The 18,537-nt window shown below is 40.5% G+C and overlaps 1 protein-coding gene across 1 annotated transcript in view; it reads left to right on the top strand.

Moving 5' to 3' along the window:
* neb (nebulin) overlaps positions 1 to 17,710 on the top strand; it is a 74,920-nt gene extending 57,210 nt beyond the window's left edge. Inside the window, exons 124-142 of the mRNA XM_061842271.1 lie at positions 1,294 to 1,404; positions 2,707 to 2,820; positions 3,169 to 3,273; positions 3,356 to 3,460; positions 4,589 to 4,693; positions 5,445 to 5,537; positions 6,689 to 6,781; positions 7,922 to 8,014; positions 9,204 to 9,296; positions 10,373 to 10,465; positions 11,087 to 11,179; positions 11,413 to 11,505; positions 12,841 to 12,933; positions 14,276 to 14,383; positions 14,502 to 14,688; positions 15,023 to 15,115; positions 15,854 to 16,012; positions 16,097 to 16,203; positions 17,065 to 17,710. Coding sequence (XP_061698255.1) covers positions 1,294 to 1,404; positions 2,707 to 2,820; positions 3,169 to 3,273; positions 3,356 to 3,460; positions 4,589 to 4,693; positions 5,445 to 5,537; positions 6,689 to 6,781; positions 7,922 to 8,014; positions 9,204 to 9,296; positions 10,373 to 10,465; positions 11,087 to 11,179; positions 11,413 to 11,505; positions 12,841 to 12,933; positions 14,276 to 14,383; positions 14,502 to 14,688; positions 15,023 to 15,115; positions 15,854 to 16,012; positions 16,097 to 16,203; positions 17,065 to 17,238 — 2,112 coding nt within the window. The 3' untranslated portion in view covers positions 17,239 to 17,710. The remainder of the gene's footprint in view (positions 1 to 1,293; positions 1,405 to 2,706; positions 2,821 to 3,168; positions 3,274 to 3,355; positions 3,461 to 4,588; positions 4,694 to 5,444; positions 5,538 to 6,688; positions 6,782 to 7,921; positions 8,015 to 9,203; positions 9,297 to 10,372; positions 10,466 to 11,086; positions 11,180 to 11,412; positions 11,506 to 12,840; positions 12,934 to 14,275; positions 14,384 to 14,501; positions 14,689 to 15,022; positions 15,116 to 15,853; positions 16,013 to 16,096; positions 16,204 to 17,064) is intronic.
* The last annotated feature ends 827 nt before the right edge of the window (positions 17,711 to 18,537 follow it).

Genomic DNA, 18,537 nt, shown 5'->3' with positions numbered 1-18,537 from the left:
CGTTACGGGAACGTGATCGGAAAGTACAACTCCTCAGTAAATAAGGAGTTGTACTTTAAATAATCCTCTTTAAGAAATAAATTGTTCAAAAACTATTTGTGACTGAAGTACATCATCTGTTCTACTGCCCAGATGACTCATGGAAATTGTTCCATTTGCGCAATTTAAGTGGACTTAGTAATGGTTTCTTGTTGGATATTTCCAACTGAAACTTTGCAGGCAAATACAGATGCAGTTCCTCGAGTAGCAGATAAAAATTAAAATTGAAAAAAAATGACACTCGATATGTTGAGAAATAAACCAATTTTACCGTTTTATTCAAATTTAAAGGCAATTTTTGAACACGTAAAAGCCTTCTCTTGGAAGGCATACGCCCGCCGCGCTACAAAAAACATTTTTTTTTTTTCTTCATAACTCACCTGATTTTCAGAATTCTTGGTGCAGGTTGAAGTTGCCCTTCCAATCAGACTCAACATTTTGACAGATAATTTTGATTTGGGGTAAATCTCGTTGCATTGTCGTCACGTTTTTTTACGTACATACCGTATTTTCCGCACTATATGGCGAACCTCCAAAGAATGGCATATTCTAAAAATGTTTCCATATATAAGGCGCATAGAATAGACGCTAGTGTAGAGGCTGGGGTTACGTTAAGCATCCATTAGATGAAGCTGCACTCAAGGCTCGATATTGATCCACTTATAAGGCTCACTCGATTATAAGGCGCACTGTCAGCTTTTGAGAAAATTCAAGGCTTTTGGGTGTGCCTTACAGTGCGGAAAATACAGTAGTTAATCCATATTAAAAACCGCTGGTGAATATTTACATTTTGGTGTTCAGAGTTACGCACTGCTGATTTAAATCTGGCCTGCTACTGCGTTGCGACCAGTCTCCCCTTTACGAAGAAACTAGAGCCAAAGAGCTGTCTTTTGTTTGGTGTGTCAGAGTTGCATGTTCCAAGCTATTAATCATACCTTGTTCCAGATTCTCCATGTCAACCTACATCCACTTTCACTTTGGAGCCTTTCCCTTTGCAGCTGCATGCCCTGTGGATTTTTTCCATAATATTTTTGAAGTGAAAGTTATGTTTCTATCCTGTCTGGTCCAATGTGGTTCACTGTTTGTCGTCAGGATTCTTTGCCAAAGTCACCAGCATCTCCCTGCCAAATCAGACGTTGACTGGCTTTCAACCTTGGGGGATGGCGGGTGACTTTGCGCTGGACTATTGTTTTGTTTTGTTTTTTTTGCCTGGCCTGCCCTCCGCAATCTCTCTGTTCTTTTTCCGTCCTGTAGAAAGAGTACAGGAGGGATCTAGAAGAGGGCGTGAAGGGTAAAGGGCTAACTGTGCTGGAGGAAACTCCCGAGCTTTTGAGAGCAAGGAATGCCACTCAAATCCTGTGCGAGGTACGACCGACTGACTGGCTGGAGGGAAATCGGGGGGTCGCATCCCAGCCTTGATATCACTGCACAAAAAAACAGCAACGTCTTGTGTCTCTGCTTGATGCTATCACTAATGTTTGAACCATCCACCGTGTTACCTTACCTTTGCTGTACAACACTTCTTCTACTCTCTTAACAATCACTGTCATATACTTTATCATCACCTTGTAATTTTAAAGGTTTGTGATCAATACCAAAATAGGGTACAAAAGTCGACTCTTGGTTGGCTATTATTTATAGCTTTTCACAAGGGTTAGCAATGGAAGAAATGTTTTCACACTCAACATAACCCAAAACCTTAAAACCCCCCAAAAAAGGATGCGTTGTAGAAAGAGATACTCAGTCAATTGAAAAAAATAATAAAATCATCCTTCTTGACTCAATAGCCAAAAACGCTGGCATTTCAGGGAAATTTAGAATCTTCAATTGGCTTAATGTGCATATTTTTGGAATGTGAGGAGCAGAACAACTTCAGAAAAGGATTTAAAAAGGGGGCGACATGATTCTAAGTATCTCTGTGCCCTCGCCCTTACAATAGAAACAAACATGGAAACTTGCAACAGTTGCTATCCTTTTATTATTGCTTTTAAGTGTCAAGAAAAAAAAAAGACATTTTCTTCATTTTGCATACTTAAAACGGCAACAGCAATTTGAAACACCCCACATGGAATAACCTCCTGGAAGGGATTTTGTTTAAGATCAATTGGAACACAAACGCTTTGCTGATATCCTCCAAAAGCTGATGAAAAACAGCAAAAGACGATGAAGAAGAAAGCGGTACTCGTCAAGTCAACTTTGCTGGGTTGAAAACTTCATTTTGCACTGACCACAGTTCAGCTTTGTGGAAATGTTACACTATTTCTAAGTGAGAATTTCTATATTTTTAGTAGCCACTTGAGAAAAAAATTGGACCTTCTGCATTTTCTACCAATTGACACAGTACAGTATTAAACATACCAACAAACATGCTGCATGCATGCAATCATCATAATTGAAGATGGAAAATGTGTCCCCAATCACAATAACCCCAATAATCATTGCGATATTTACTTTCTTTTCCAGCTTTAACAGAAGATCTGCTGCCCAGTTGACCACTTGTGTGTTGTTGTTGTAGTTTTAATACCATTTCCTTAACCCTCTAAGTGTTCTGGTTCTGCAGCCCCGACGTTCAATGTGAATGAGTAGAAAAGCTCCCTTGCTGGCTTTAGCTGGCTTTGAGCAAGGCATTTTTCCCCCTTCCTGTCTCACTTTGTGTGACATTTTTAGAGAGAGTATAAGAAGTCGCTGGAGCAGGAGATTAAAGGCAAAGGATTGCTAGCGCTGGCCACCGACACCCCGGACTTCATGCGGGCGAGGAACGCCACCGACATCCTAAGTCAGGTCAGAAGCGATCGTTTCCTGTGCTTTATGCTCTACGTAAACATCTGTACCCAGTCGGATTTCTCTTGAGATTATCCAGAGTGATTATCTTGGGGTGTGTTAAGAGTCTTGGTGACCCCAATCAGCTTGGAAAATGGTCCAGCTAACAATTTTAAATGCTCAGTTGTCGGTGCGGGTATACGCTGCTATAAAACATTCCACTAAAATCACACTGGATGCAGTTTTGCTTTTGCATTGTGAAGACTTTTAACTGCGAGCTTCAGGTTCTGCCCAAAGTCATCCTTCCTCGACCAAAACTTGTTACTCCACAAAAAACGATCCACTAACCTCGATTTTGACATCCATTAGACCAAGTACAAGCACACGGCTGAGGTGGACCGAGCCAGCTACACCACCGTTATTGATACTCCGGACATCATCCATGCTCAGCAGATGAAGAACATCGTCAGCCAGGTGGGTCGTCCTCCTCCTCACTCCCCAACCAATCGGCTCTCACGTGTGTCCGGCAAAACCCGAATGTGCATTTACCCAATAGAAAAAGTACAAGGAAGAGGCGGAGAAGAGCATGTCCCAGTATGTCCCCGTTCTGGACACCCCTGAAATGCAGAGAGTCCGTGAGAACCAGAAGAACTTCAGCACTGTAAGTGGGATGAGGATGAGTTGTGCTTCTCAAATTGGGGTCTGGGGCCCCTTAAGGGGGTCCACAAGTCGTAGCTTGGGGCTATGCAAAATAGATTGGAATCAGTTAGACGTCTCTTCAAGAATAAAATTGTAAAACTACTAGAATAATTGTATTTATATTGACTTTAATATCATAATGATCTGATTTTTAGCATGGAAAAATACAAACACGGCATACTAATACTGGAGATGTTTTTTAAAGGACTAGAAAGAAAGACGTAATGTTCAAAGAATTATAATTTCATCTTGGAAAAATATGTTAACTATTTTTTAGAGGAGATTTTTTTCAAGACAATTTTTGGGGATAATTTTGCCAAATGCCAATGGATTCACCACAACGCAGAGAGAAACTTTAATTCCTGGTGTTTAGTGGTACACATGGCAGTTAGTGTTGTCAAAATATGACTTTTTCACTTGCCAAATTACATGTTATGTTTTTTTGGGAGATTTTTTTTTCTTTTTGAGAAAAAATAGAACTACACTTCTCATTTCAACTTTTTTTCTAAAAAGAAAAAGCTATGATAGCATTCTGACTTCTTTTCTTAAAAAATTGACAACTTTTTTATTCTTATGACATTTAGGGATCCACATGGTAGTGATATTTAATTCAGCACTGACAAAATATGACTTTGTTCTCATAAGATGCTGACTTTTTATCCCAGTAAAATGTGTTGGTTTTTTTTTGTAACAAAAACTTTTTAATAGAAAAAATACTTCGTCATATTACAAATTTTTCTCTCCCCAAAAAATATTTTATACATATATATATATATATATATATAGTAACTTTTTTCTTAAAAATTGCCATTTTAAAATTTATGTTATTTAGTGTGATATAATACTTATGCTTTAGTGTCATTAGGATTATGATTTTTTTTTCTTCAAGAATTTGTCCCCCTTACGGGGTCCCTGAACCCAAAACGTTTGAGAAAGTTTGTTGGTGTACGTACCTGGTCAGTGACTCTACCGTAATCCTTAATATAATTATATAAATACTTGGTTATTTATATGAGATCTAAGAGTATTTATGTTGCTGTGAAGTCTTTAGTTTTCTTTTTTCTTTTAATTGTGTGTTTTCTCCCTGTAGCTTCAGTACCAGACTGACCTAAAACACATCATAATGGGCAAAGGGTCTGCTGTAATCACGCCTGAAATTCTTCGCGTTAAAGAAAATACAAAGAATTTCAGCTTGGTATCTACTTCATGATATATCTTTTAACACTTGCCCCTTAACAGTTTTTCTTCTTCGTTCATCATCTTTAACCAGATCCTAATCAGTTCATCCTTGCGTTTTTGTTGTTGTTGTTGTTTTAAAATAATCACATCATCATGTTAGCAATACCGCTAACCCATCCCTCGGCTGTTCTCGCCATTGTCTCTTTATCAGGTTTGATGTTATGCCGTGCAGTGATGGTTTTAATACAGTGGTAACTTGAATTACGAGTATAATTCATTCATTACCAAACTTGTAAGTCAACTTATTCGTTTATTAAATAAAATGATTCCATTGGAATGAATTGAAATGACATTAATCCGTTACAGGCACCAACAAAAAACATTTTTTCAGGGTTCGATATTTGAAATAAGGAAAATAGCAGTTTTCTCTAAAAAAAAAAAAAACATACTAAAAAGATGGCAATGCAAAGAAATACATGTTTCTTACAGTTGCTCATAACTCCACTTGTGGCTTGAGTCAAATCCAAAAAATACGCAAAGTGATGGCTCTTAACCCGTAAACCAAGGAACCACTGAATTTTATGTTTTGTCCAAGTATTGTTTATCTACAGCAGCCCGCATCTCTGAGGTAAGTCCCGCGAAATGGTGCAAACTGTGCCGACAAATGCTCAGAGATCTCGAATTCGCTCGAGTTTTCCGCTCGATAACGAAGAGTCAGACAATTTATTGCTTGTGCTTTTGCTTCTTGTCCACCCACAAAAAAAAAGATTCAATATAAAGAGGATTTGGGAGGAGGAACGGCTTTGCCCGAAACCCCCGAGATGGAGAGGGTTAAACGAAACCAGAAGAACGTTAGCACGGTACTCTACCTCGAGTCCTTCATTGAGCCAACCCTTCATGTGCCCCTCAAGATACATATATGACTTTACTATTCCCTTGACATTCATCCAATGCTTCCTAAACTTGGGTTTTTACTAAATTTGAGTTTTCTCTATTAACTGTGTTTGTTACTTGGTTCCTGGAACTCCTCCAGAATAGTTCTGTTAACTTGTGGAAACCAGTTGTTGGGTCATGTCAAGTAAGCCAGGTCCCAATAGGACTTTTTTTGTTTTTCTTCTAGACATTTCGGTCCTCTGTGGACTCAAAATACTAAATACTTTACTACTGTGCTAAAAACTCAGAAATTTAAATGTAGATGTACAAAGGCCTTCCTAACCGGAATATAGCCAGACCAAGTGATGGGACAAGGCTCAGCAAGTGGAAAATCCAGTGATAACTCTGGTTCCTTCCTACAAGATCACCGTCTGGACTGAATTTCTGCTGCACCAAAAACTAAATCAGACAATTGTATACAATCGCCTACCAAAATGAGTCAGAGGACCGATTCTGGCTTGAAATGGGCTTTATTTGGCCATTTTAAGACTTGATCAGGACCTTGAGACTTTAGAGGAACTAGTAGATCCTCGTCTTAAAGATGAACAGTTTCCTAAAGATTCTGTTTGGCCCTCATATTGAGAGCCTTGGAAGGACATCTTATGGATGCAGTATTTTTGTCCATGATAACAAGTTAACAAGTTTGAGTATTTCATTTAGGACACCGTCTCCTTTGGGTGAATTCTCTTATGTAGATTAGTCAAAATCCAAACCCTGGCATTTGCCCAAGATGGGTTCTTCAAACCGGAATGAGACATTGCGACTTGAGAACTGATTTATTTTGTTACTAAATGTCCATAAAAGGTAGTCTATGGATTCTGGTCGTACTATAAAATAACGGTATCAGAAAGGACAAACTTTTGTATGGATCGTTCAAAAGTGGTTCACACAAGTTAACAACCTCGGTTATTTCCCCTCATGATTTAATGATTAATCCAATCTAAACCTGGAATAATCAACCATATAAACAAACCCCAGCCGCCTGTTATTAAATGGACACGAATGTGAGTGACTGAATGGACATCTATGGAAGGTTTGTTCCTGACTTTGTAACTGTATAACATTTTGCAACGGGCAGATACAGTACAAGGATTCTCTGAGTCAAGGCACGGCCATACCAGATCTTCCTGAGGTGAAGCGGGTCCGAGAAACCCAGAAGAATATCAGCTCGGTAGAGGACCAGATCTCCTTATGATCCCTTTTCTTGACTTTCCTTATGGTCATCAGCCCTGCAATCTTCTCACCTTCCCAACTCAGAAGTCTAGTACTTCCCATCTTCCATCTTCACTAAAATTCTCGTGTCATCACTCCTACCTCTTTGAATTTTTTCCAAATGATAACTGCTTTCATAGTTCTTCAAATAATCTGCCTGCTTGAAATTTCTTCTTACATTTACATTTTTTACATCCAACCAATCCTATTACAGTATTATCTAGTAGGTATGACTTTTAGAAGTTTGTCAACATTTTGTCAGCAGCTTTTAGCATCATGCCAAGTCTTTCATAAAGGTTTTCATAAATTCAGTGGGATTGGGTTTTTGAAGATTAGACTGTCAACCAAGCACAAGGAAAGAAACGAACTAGTATGGTTAGTGATCAAATGGACTTAAAATTTTGTCCCTACTGGAGGCCTGTATGGGCTATTGTTGGTACTGATGCAGTTCCAGAACATATTGGCTACTTAACTTGGCTCTGTGCTGTTTTATTTAGCACAACAGAAGTCTAATCTCTAAAATTACAGCAACGATTGATTAGTTTCTTCTTCCCACATCAAGGGTTATAATGTGGGAAAAGTACCCCGATGTCAGTCTTTCCAAAGCCCAAACTAGTTTGAGTTTATTTGAAAAAGAGATACCAGCGATTAAGAGTAGTTGCAGTTTTTGGAAAGGACTTCTTCCGCACTTTACAAACCCAAAGTTTGGTTAACGACTCACAGTTTTAGCTAGTTTCATTCCCACAAGTTAACAACTTCAGTCGTTTTATTGAGTCTTCAGACCACGTTCTGAAATTTAAAAAATAAATACATAAACGGCAATGAAAAATTAGGCCAGTCTATATTAGAGTCAGCCACCAGAGACTCTGAGAATTTATAGTTTGGGAAAGCATGTTATACTGGGTCCCTGTTCACATAATACTTCAGTCATGTTTTTCTTATCCATCAGATCTAAACCCGAAATAACCAACAGGATATAATCATCTTTTTAGAAAACAAACCATGGTTGCCTGTATTGAGATTGACACTAACATTGTGAATGAATGGATGTTAAGGTTGTCTATGACTCTTTACCTGTGTAACATTTTTCAACGGGCAGATACAGTACAAGGATTCTCTGGGTCAAGCTACGGCCATACCAGATCTCCCCGAGGTGAAGCGGGTGCGAGAAACCCAGAAGAATATTAGCTCGGTAGAGGACCAGATCTCCTTGTGAACCCTTCTCTTTACTTTCCTTACGGTCATCAGCCCTGGAATCCTCTCACCTTCCCAACTCAGAAGTCTAGTACTTCCCATCTTCCATCCACACTAAAATTCATGTGTCATCACTCCTACCTCTTCGACTTTTCTCCAAACGATAACCTCTTTCATAGGTCTTCAAATAATCTGCCTGCTGAAATTCCTTTTTATGTTTACATTTTTACATCCAACCAATCCTGTTACAGTATTATCTAGTAAGTATGACTTTTAGAAGTTCATCAACATTTTGTCCGCAGCTTTTAGCATCATACCAAGTCTTTCATAGAGGTTTTCATAAATTTAGTGGGATAGTTTTTGAATATTAGATTGTCAACCAAGTACAAGGGAAGAAACGAACTAGTGGATTTCGTGATCAAATGGACTTAAAATTTTGTCCCCACTAAAGGCCTGTATGGACTATTATTGGTACTGATGCAGTTCTAGAACATATTGGCTACTTAACTTGGCTCCACGCTGTTGTCTTCTTTAGGACAACAAGTCTGATCTCTAAAATTACAGCAACGATTGATTAGTTTCTTCTTCCCACATTCAGGGCTCTAATGTGGGAGGAGTGTCCCGACATCAGTCTTTCCAAAGTCTAAACTAGTCTGAGTTTATTTGAAAAAGAGATACCAGCAATTAAGAGTAGTTGCAGTTTTTGGAAAGGACTTGTTATGCACTTTACAGACCCAAAGTTTGGTTCACGACTCACAGTTTTAGCTAGTTTCATTCCGACACGTTAACAACTTCAGTCATGTTTTCTTGAGTCTTCAGACCACGTTCTGAAATTTAAAAAAAAACTAAACAGCAATTAAAAATGAGGCCAGTCTGTATTAGAGTCAGCCACCAGAGTTTGGTTCACGACTCACAGTTTTAGCTAGTTTCATTCCAACAAATTGACTTCAGTGATGTTTTCTTAGAGAGAATTTATATTTTGGGAAAGCATGTTATACTAGGACCCTGTTGACATAATACTTCAGTCATATTTTTCTTACCCAACAGATCTGAACCCAAAATAACCAACAGGACAATCATTTTTCTAGAAAACAAATCATGTATTGAGAATGACACTAACATTGTGAGTGAATACATGTGAAGGTTTTCTTTGACTTTGTACCTGTGTAACATTTTTCAACGGGCAGATACAATACAAGGATTCTCTGAGTCAAGGCACGGCCATACCAGATCTCCCCGAGGTGAAGCGGGTCCGAGAAACCCAGAAGAATATTAGCTCGGTAGAGGACCAGATCTCCTTCTGATCCCTTCTCTTTACTTTCCTTACGGTCATCAGCCCTGCAATCTTCTCACCTTCCCAACTCAGAAGTCTAGTATTTCCCATCTTCCATCCTCACTAAAATTCTTGTCATCACTCCTACCTCTTCGACTTTTCTCCAAACGATAACCTTTCATAGTTCTTCAAATAATCTGCCTGCTTGAAATTCCTTTTTACATTTAGAGTTTTACATCCAACCAATCCTGTTACAGTATTATCTAGTAAGTATGACTTTTAGAAGTTTAGCAACATTTTCTCCACACCTTTTAGTATCATACCAAGTCTTTCATAGAGGTTTTCATAAATTTAGTGGGGACAGCATTTCTGAAGATTAGACTGTCAACCAAGTACAAGGGAAGAAACGAACTAGTGGATTTCGTGATCAAATGGACTTCAAATTTTGTCCCCACTAAAGGCCTATATGGACTATTATTGGTACTGATGCAGTTCTAGAACATATTGGTTACTTCACTTGACTCCATGCTGTTGTCTTATTTAGCACAACAGAAGTCAAATCTCTAAAATTACAGCAACCATTGATTAGTTTCTTGTTCCAACGTTAAGGATTGTAATGTTGGAGGAGTGTCCCAACGTCAGTCATTCCAAAGTCCAAACTTGTCTGAGTTCCTCTGAAAAGGGGATACAAAGAGATGACGCACATTGGGATTAAAGATACCAGCGATTGAGAGTAGTAGTAGTTTTTGGAAAGGACTTGTTACACAGTTTACAGACACAAAGTTTGGTTCACGACTCACAGTTTTAGCTAGTTTCATTCCAACAAATTGACTTCAGTGATGTTTTCTTAGAGAGAATTTATAGTTTGGGAAAGCATGTTATACTGGGTCCTTGTTCACATAATACTTTAGTCATGTTTTTCTTATCCATCAGATCTAAACCCGAAATAACCAACAGGATATAATCATCTTTTTGGAAAACAAACCATGGTTGCCTGTATTGAGATTGACACTAACTTTGTGAGTGATTGGATGTTAAAGTTGTCTTTGACTCTGTACCTGTGTAATATTTTTCAACGGGCAGATACAGTACAAGGATTCTCTGAGTCAAGGCACGGCCATACCAGATCTCCCCGAGGTGAAGCGGGTCCGAGAAACCCAGAAGCATATTAGCTCGGTAGCGGAAAGATCTTCTTATGTCCCAATACGCTTAACCTCTTTGCAGTTATCATCCCCTACAAACCTCTCACCTTCCCCAAATGCCTTTCCCAACTCAGAAGCCCCGTACTTCACATCTTCATTTCTAAGATTCTCTTCACCAATGTTGGCTGTGGTTTGGAACTGACTTTTCTCTCATTTTAATCCCTTCCATATTTCTTAAAATTGCCTGCTTTGAAGTTTTTCGGCAAGATCCCGACTGATACTATTGATAAAACTGGCTGGTCATCATACATATGGTAGAATTTCAAACACATGCTATACTATTAACAGCTTTCGGTCAAATTCTGCCAAAAGGATAGCTTCTAGCCAAAATCATTGACCTGTTCAATTGTGTTTGTGGGTCTGTGATATTTTTTTTTCCCCAGGCACCTTTGAGTTAGGTACCTTTATGTCAAGTTCATTTTATGTCTTTAAATTAGCAATTTTAACACAAAGAGTAGAACAGCAATGGTAGCTGGATGACCACACGAGGTTCATACCCACAAATCCTAGTGTCGGTCGGGTTCTGTCTCTTCATAAAACCACTTTTAATGTCACCGTCTTTGATTTATTTTACTTTTTTTGTCTCGTTCCAAAGCTGCAATACAAGGAAGACGTGGGACGAGGCACGTCGGTGTCGGAGACGCCAGAGATGGAACGCGTTAGACGCAACCAGCTAAATATTAGCACGGTATCACCCGACTTCCCCTCTGGCTCATTTCACTGCCCTTAAAAACCACTACAACAATTCTTTACAGTCTGATCCAAAGTCTTACCCAGTGTTTGTCTTAATGTTCTGTTGTTTATTTATGTATTTATTTATTTATGCGTCTGTTTGTTTGTTTTGTGGGGTGCTGTCTTTTATCGATCTTTTTTTTGTTTTTGTCCCCGAACTGACACTTGCTCTGTACCTTCTTGGGATAGATCAAATACAGGGACTCCCTGGATCGCGGCACGGCCATTCCGGACCTGCCGGAAGTGAAGCGGGTCAAGCAGACCCAGAGGCACATCAGCTCGGTAGTGGAACGCGTCCCGAAAAAAATGTGTGCGCGCGCCTAACAAGAGTGGAAGATAGGGCCCATTCGCTTCACCTCCAAATCTAATCACGCTGGATCTTGCTTCATCCGAGGCGCAGACTTTCCTGAACCATCTTCACCTCTTAAACCCTAACACAGACTTCCATCACCTCTTAAACTTACCCATGCACCACCCTCCAGCCCACTGCCTAACTCTCAATGCCACTTAACTACAAATCTCATCTTTTACGTAACCTGCTGATGTGTGAGGAGCATTTTGGATTCTGTCACCTTGAATGACGCCATAGGAGGGAATGGCAAAGCCTGCATTTGATTTTTACATTTTAAAAAAAGAATCGGTTCTACTGTGTGCTGAAAATAGAACATTTCAAATTTTGGGGGATTATTTATAATTAATAAAATAAATGGGAAAAATGTGAAATGTCCAGTAAAGTAGTTAATTGTAAAAGAAAAATAATTTGTCATTCTAATTGTATTTAATTCACTGATTATTTGATACGTAAATTTAAAAAAATACAGTAATAATAGGCAGCATGGTGGATGACTGATGAGCACATCTGCCTCACAGTTCTGAGTCCTGGGGTTCAAATCCTGTGGAGTTGGGCTGTGTGGGTTTTCTCCGGGTACTCCGCTTTCCTTCCACGTCCCAAAAACATGCCCGTTAGGTCAACTGAAGACTCTAGATTGCCCGTAGGTGTGAATGTGAGTAAGAATGTGCTCTGCAATTGGCTGGTGACCAGTTTAGAGTGGACCCCACCACTCTCCCAAAGATAGCTCAGATAAACTCCAGCACTTCTGTGACCCTTGTGAGGATAAGTGGCTTAGATAATGGATGGAAAATAATATTAATAATAAATTATTCTCATGTTTGTTACTTTTAATTGGTTAGACAAATACTGAATAAAGTAAATGTCTTTTTAAATTGTATTTTTGATTAATTATAATGAAAGAACAAATTGTTTTATATAATTAAAATGGCAAACGTCAAATAATTCCAACAAAATTATTTTTTAAAATTATTTTCATTTTTTATTATAAAAAAGTTAAAATATTTTCTTGTAGAACATGAATACAGAACAAATTTTTAAAAATGCATAAATGAACAATGCTCTATAGGACCAGTTTCTCAGATATCACTTCTATCTCATTAATAAAATATTTAGAAAATAAAGAAAATCAAGGTTTCTTCTTTTAGTGAGCTGTCCAAATAGTCTGGAAGCTTCCTCTGTTGAAAGTAGTCCTATTGCTATGTGATTTTTTTTTTTTTTTTGGTACCCAGTGTCTGACCACCGCCCCCCCTTCTCCCCCATTTCAGGTGTTTTATAAGGACAGCTCGGCCAAGGGAACCCCGGTGGTGTTCACTCCAGAGATGGAGCGGGTCAAACGGAACCAAGAGAACATTAGCTCGGTACCTTGAGAAGCACAGCAAAAATCATGTTCCTTTCCAACTTCACCCCTTTTGTCTAACGAACGTGTCGTCCTGGTCAAGTCCAGGTGCAGTGTGCAGGATTCAGCGCCGTCCTTTGACTTGACAGTTGTGAAATGATCGTGTTATGTCAAAACAATTGCCATCCAAAAATGTCTCAACAGTTGTAAGTTGTATGCCAGGCCAGTAGGTGTCCGTGTGACTTAAAAAAAACACCCCAAAAAAAAAAATACAAATGTGCACTAAATGCGAATAGGAATATCTATTGAATGGCGATAAACTTCAAATATTTTTTGAGGGTGTGTATGCATTGGTTTTCACTGTTCCTTTCAGAACTTCAAGCGAAATCATCTTAAACTTTTATCGTTGGTTACATTTACGACAGTTTTGAACTGCTAAGGCCCGCTGTTCAAGTGCACTTCCGAAAATGTCTGAAAATGCTGTAACCAATGACGTAGGATAAAAATTGATTAATTCGTGTCTCTAGTGATCCAAAACATTCCAAGTATATAGATTTATCCCATCGTTTTCTATAACAATATGTGTATTGTTTACCAAGCGTTTTACCCTGACCGGAAGTCACATCCTATTGCCCATGGCGGAACCAACGTTGGATGCAGAGTGCGCAGTCTTGTTTTAAATTACGTCATCGGCTGTAACGTACATACCTGGCCAGTAGGTGGCAGTGCGACTTCCTAAAGAAATACTACAAGTGCACCACAATAGCAGGTGAAAAACACTGAATATCTATAAATCCATAAACGTTTTGGGGAGCATCAATTTTGCCATTTCGATTTGGGATTATTGGCTTTTAAAATTTTTCCAATTATCCTTTTGTATCAACTAACGCTTTCTGGAATGGAGGCATTTTTTTTTAAAAACAATTTTGAAAAGCTTTTTCAAATGTGTACATTTTCAGTCCCCACTCTTATTTTGGAAAAACAAACAGGTCCACTGTATTGGAATGATACAATGACGCGTGCAGTAACGGATCAACGAACTGGATCCTGCTAAATCCTTCACACTGGTTCTTGGTATTTATTCCCTGCCCCTCCATCATAGTCGTCTCGTATGTGAACCTCCACAGCACTAACCTCTTTTGCCATGCAAAACTACATCTTCTTGTCCCCCTGCTGATTTCTTTTGAGAAGTTTATTTGCATATTCATGCTTTTAAATACACTAACCCATTGATCCTGTATCCCGGTAATGTCCTGAGTCGCTCTCGTCAGTCAGTGAGATCCCGTTGCTCCCCGCTATTCGGGTGGCTACGCTAAAATTTGTCTTCAAAGGAGCCTCACTGTTTTGCCCTACTTTTCCGCCAGGTTCTGTACTCCGACAGCTTCCGCAAGCAGGTCCAGGGCAGGGCCGCCTTCGTTCTGGACACCCCGGAGATGAGGCGTGTCAGGGAAACCCAGCGCATCATATCTGGAGTAAGACATGCAATTATTCCTTGTTGGGTATTGTGTCACAGAGGCGGGAGTAACTCCAAAGACTCGAGTCCCCGTACATCGATGTAGCGCATTTGGTGAACCTTATCCGGGGTTTCAGGTGCGATACCACGAGGACTTCGAGAAGACCAAGGGCAGCTTTACTCCCACCACCACCGACCTGATAACAGAGCGCGTGAAGAAGAACATGCAGGACTTTAGCGATATCAGCTACCGTGGCATCCAGAGGCGCGTGGTAGAGATGGAAAGGAGGCGTGCCGTTGACCAAGACCAGGAGACCATCACCGGTAAGCCCACTCAGGGTTACTAGACCGAGACTCTCACGCCTGGTTTACAGTACTGTGCTACTTTGACTTGTATATTTAATTTGTTCCAATAACTGAGCTCTTAACTCAGTGATCTAAAATTAAATCAGTTTCTCCTCAAGGCGCTGTACTTCAATATGAAAGTCATACCGATAAATTTGAATCGCTTCTGAGAACTTGCTGTGTAAACATAACAGCAGAGGTTTTGGCTACCAGGTCTGCCTCATAGTCAAAGTTTCTGAGTTTACATTTCAGCCTTGATAAGGTTCAATGAAATGGGCTAAATCCCTCAGTGGACTACTTTGCGTCGCTTTAGATCTGAGAGTGTGGCGCACCAACCCCGGTTCAGTGTTTGACTACGACCCGGCCGAGGACAACATCCAATCGAGGAGTCTGCACCTGATGTCAGGTAAGTCTGGATCTTGACTCGCATGTTTCTCGGGTGAACGTGTCCTAGATATAAAGACATTTTGCCTTATGGGTGACCCCCCTTCCCCCACCCCCCAATAAGAAGTACCTAAATAAGGTGCCAATGACACTGGTAATGAGTTCTGGTCTTCTGGCGTGTTCCTCTTTTGACAAGCAAGCCTTGACTATGGTCCTTTCCTTGTACATGTTTGAGTCGGACTTGGTAGTAGGTTGATGTACCGCCAGAATCCTCAAGCTCAAAGAATGAATCTTCGAGTCAACCTCACAAGACAAGTCAGTGCGGTCCATGAACCTTCCACCTCTTTGAACCAAATCTGGTTATAGCTGGGGTTGTACCAGAAGACGTTACCTTAAAGGACTCATACTCAAGTCAATAGGACTCACACTCCAGCGCCAGAAAGATTCTGATCAGACGAGAAGGTCTGGCCCATGGTCATCATACACTCTTCAAGCCAGTGTTGGTAGTTGGTCAGCGTAGTACCCGAACGACAAAGAATTGACTTGAGTCAATGGGAGTCCGATTAACAATATTGTTACCAGAAATGACACTGCAGAACACTTTCCAACCGGGTCTTGATCCTTTTACCCATTTGCAACTGAGTTGGTAGTTCCCTGGCCTCCAAATTTGAACCAAGACCACACAGTTAGTAGTACCACAAGACACCATCTTCCTCAAAAGTGCCTTTCCAGAGTCTCTAATTTTATCCTTTGACCCTAGTCCAAGCCCAGCGTCGCAGCAAGGAGCACTCCCGCTCCACCAGCGCCCTCAGCGGCCAGGCGGACGAGAAATCCGAGATTTCCCAGGACCCCGACCACCACACGTCCCTCTACAGCAACGGATTTGTCACCTCTTCCGGATTCGTCACCTCCTCCATGGGTGAAGCTCGACTTAATGACCAAAAAAAAAAAATCCCGCTTGACTGCTGACACGTAAACGTGACTTCCTGTGCTTTTTTCTTAGCGGGTTACCAGCACGCCAAGACCGTGGAGCTGCAGCAGAGGTCCTCATCCGTGGCCACCCAGCAGACCACTGTCTCTTCCATCCCCTCGCATCCCTCCACTACTGGAGTATGTAACACATACTGTAATTCCCGGCCTGCAGAGCGCACCTGGTTATAAGCCTCACCTGGTACATTTGTAAAGGAAATACTATTTGGTACATACATAGGCCGCAGCTGTGGAAAAGCCGCAAATGCCCAGAGAGTTTAACGCTAGCGCCGTGCTAACAGGGCCGATTAAAAAAAAAAAAAAAACACTGGTAAAAATCACTGAGACACGGCAGTAACGTGCTAGTGCAGGGCCGGACCAGTAAAAGTCACTTCTTAAACAAAGTTTAACATTAGCACCATCACGCGCTAATGCTAGAGCTGTGCTAACACCAGCGCCGCCGCGCTAATGCTAGCGCGCTGTGCTAACACTGGCGCCGCTGCGCTAATGTTAACGGTAGCGGCGCGCTAACAGCGACGGTTAAAAAAAAAAAACCATACTGGTAAAAATCACTGAGACATGACAGTAACACGCTAGCGAAGCGCTAACAGGGCCGGACCGGTAAAAGTCATTTTCTTGGCACATATATTCCACCGGTTTCACTCTTACCTTTGTCGCTAGAGTGCCCCCTCGCGGCCGTTAGAAAAAAATGCACAAATTAGTCGCATCACCGGATAAACCGCAGGGTTGAACGCGTGTGAAAAAAGTCGCGGCTTGTCGGCTGGAAATTACGTTACTCCAACATTGTTTTTTTTCAATTATGAACATAATGCTAAGGTCCTATTCCCCCTGCCACATTTTAGTCTCCATCAACCAGCATAGCTTTGTGGGAGAATTGAACATAAAGTAAAGTTCGAGAATATTTTTATGGCTTATTTCAATCGAGAGATTTTTCGCCGGACGTCCTCCAGGTAAGGTCCTAACGCTTGAGCCCGCTTGCAGAAAACGGTGCGCGCCATGTACGACTACCTGGCGGCCGACAGCGACGAGGTTACCTTCAAGGACGGCGACGTCATCGTCAACGTGCAGTCCATCGACGAGGGCTGGATGTACGGAACGGTGCAGCGCACCGGCAAGACCGGCATGCTGCCCGCCAACTACGTGGAGGCCGTCTAAACGTAATAACAACAACAAAGTGTGTGTGCTAATTGTTTGTGGAGTTTGTCGCCTGTTGTGTGTGTCACTTGTGAAGCCCCCCAAAAAAAAAAAAATCAGATGAGACTCTTTCCGACATGACGTCGCTTCTCTCTTCCGTGCGGCCTGACCCATCTACTGTGTATAAATCATAAACGTGAAAAATAATATATATCGTCAGTGTTGTATGGAGTGGGTGAAACAATTGGCTCAGACTACTCTTCGTTTTATCGTGTCACATATCAAACGATGTCCCCCTTCACCATCAAAGCTCTCGTCGGAAATGAAAAGGCTCCAGTTTCCCTCCTTGAACTGAACCCTGACCACTAACTAGCCCACTAACTAGTACAGTAGTAGTACACTACGAGTACAGGTACTAGTCCGGTGTGTATTTTGGTTTTCAATGGCAAAGTCGAAATCTTCGCCAGTAGCTAATAAAAACCAACTTCCTGCAGTACTCGGCCTGTCGTGGTGTTTCTTGTCAAGTTGGGAAAAACTTGAAAAAAAAAAAAAATCTAGATAAATTGTATCTTAAAAAAAAGTTTTTTCTAACATTTTGTTTTCTAGATTTAAATACAGAGGCGTATTGCTACCACATCAAAAAAAAAAAGGTTGCAATAACGTTATAACATATGTTTCACTTTTCATGTTATAACGTGTTTCACGTTATGATGCGAATCATTTTATGTTATAACGTGAAATGTTTCACATTATAACATAATTCATTTCATGTTATAGTGTGAATCTTTCACATTCTAACTATGTTCTACGTTATAACGTGATTGGTTTCACATTATAACGTAGAAACTAAATTTCACCCCGCGCCCCAAAACGCATTTCCGGTCCTACAACATGTTCTACTACTTTACAACATGTTCTTGCTCCATGCGTAAGAGGCAATCTTCGGGTACACCACGACCCCTTAAAAAGCTCACCAAATCCATGTTTTGTGCAACACTCAATGAGAGTCCACTTCAAGCTGTGTCTTCCTGTACGTGCCACCTTGGAAGGATGTGAGTGATCACAGGGTCGCAACAACTTGACAACTTTTCCAGGTTATAACGTAGAACTTATTGGCTTTTACCGTGATATGATTCACGTTAAAATGTGATAAATTACATGCTATTACGTGGTTCATTTCACATGATAACATGAAACATGTCATGTTATCATGTGAAATGAATTGTGTTCTAACATGAAATGATTCACGTTATAACGTTTAATTGAACACATTATAATGGAAAACATTACGTTTTAACGTGATAGCGACTTTTTTTTGGG

The sequence above is a fragment of the Syngnathoides biaculeatus genome, chromosome 14 (assembly GCF_019802595.1).
Source record: "Syngnathoides biaculeatus isolate LvHL_M chromosome 14, ASM1980259v1, whole genome shotgun sequence".
NCBI lineage: Eukaryota > Metazoa > Chordata > Actinopteri > Syngnathiformes > Syngnathidae > Syngnathoides > Syngnathoides biaculeatus.
The sequence above is the reverse complement of the archived record's forward strand: the minus strand, read 5'-3'. Positions and strand labels throughout refer to the sequence as shown.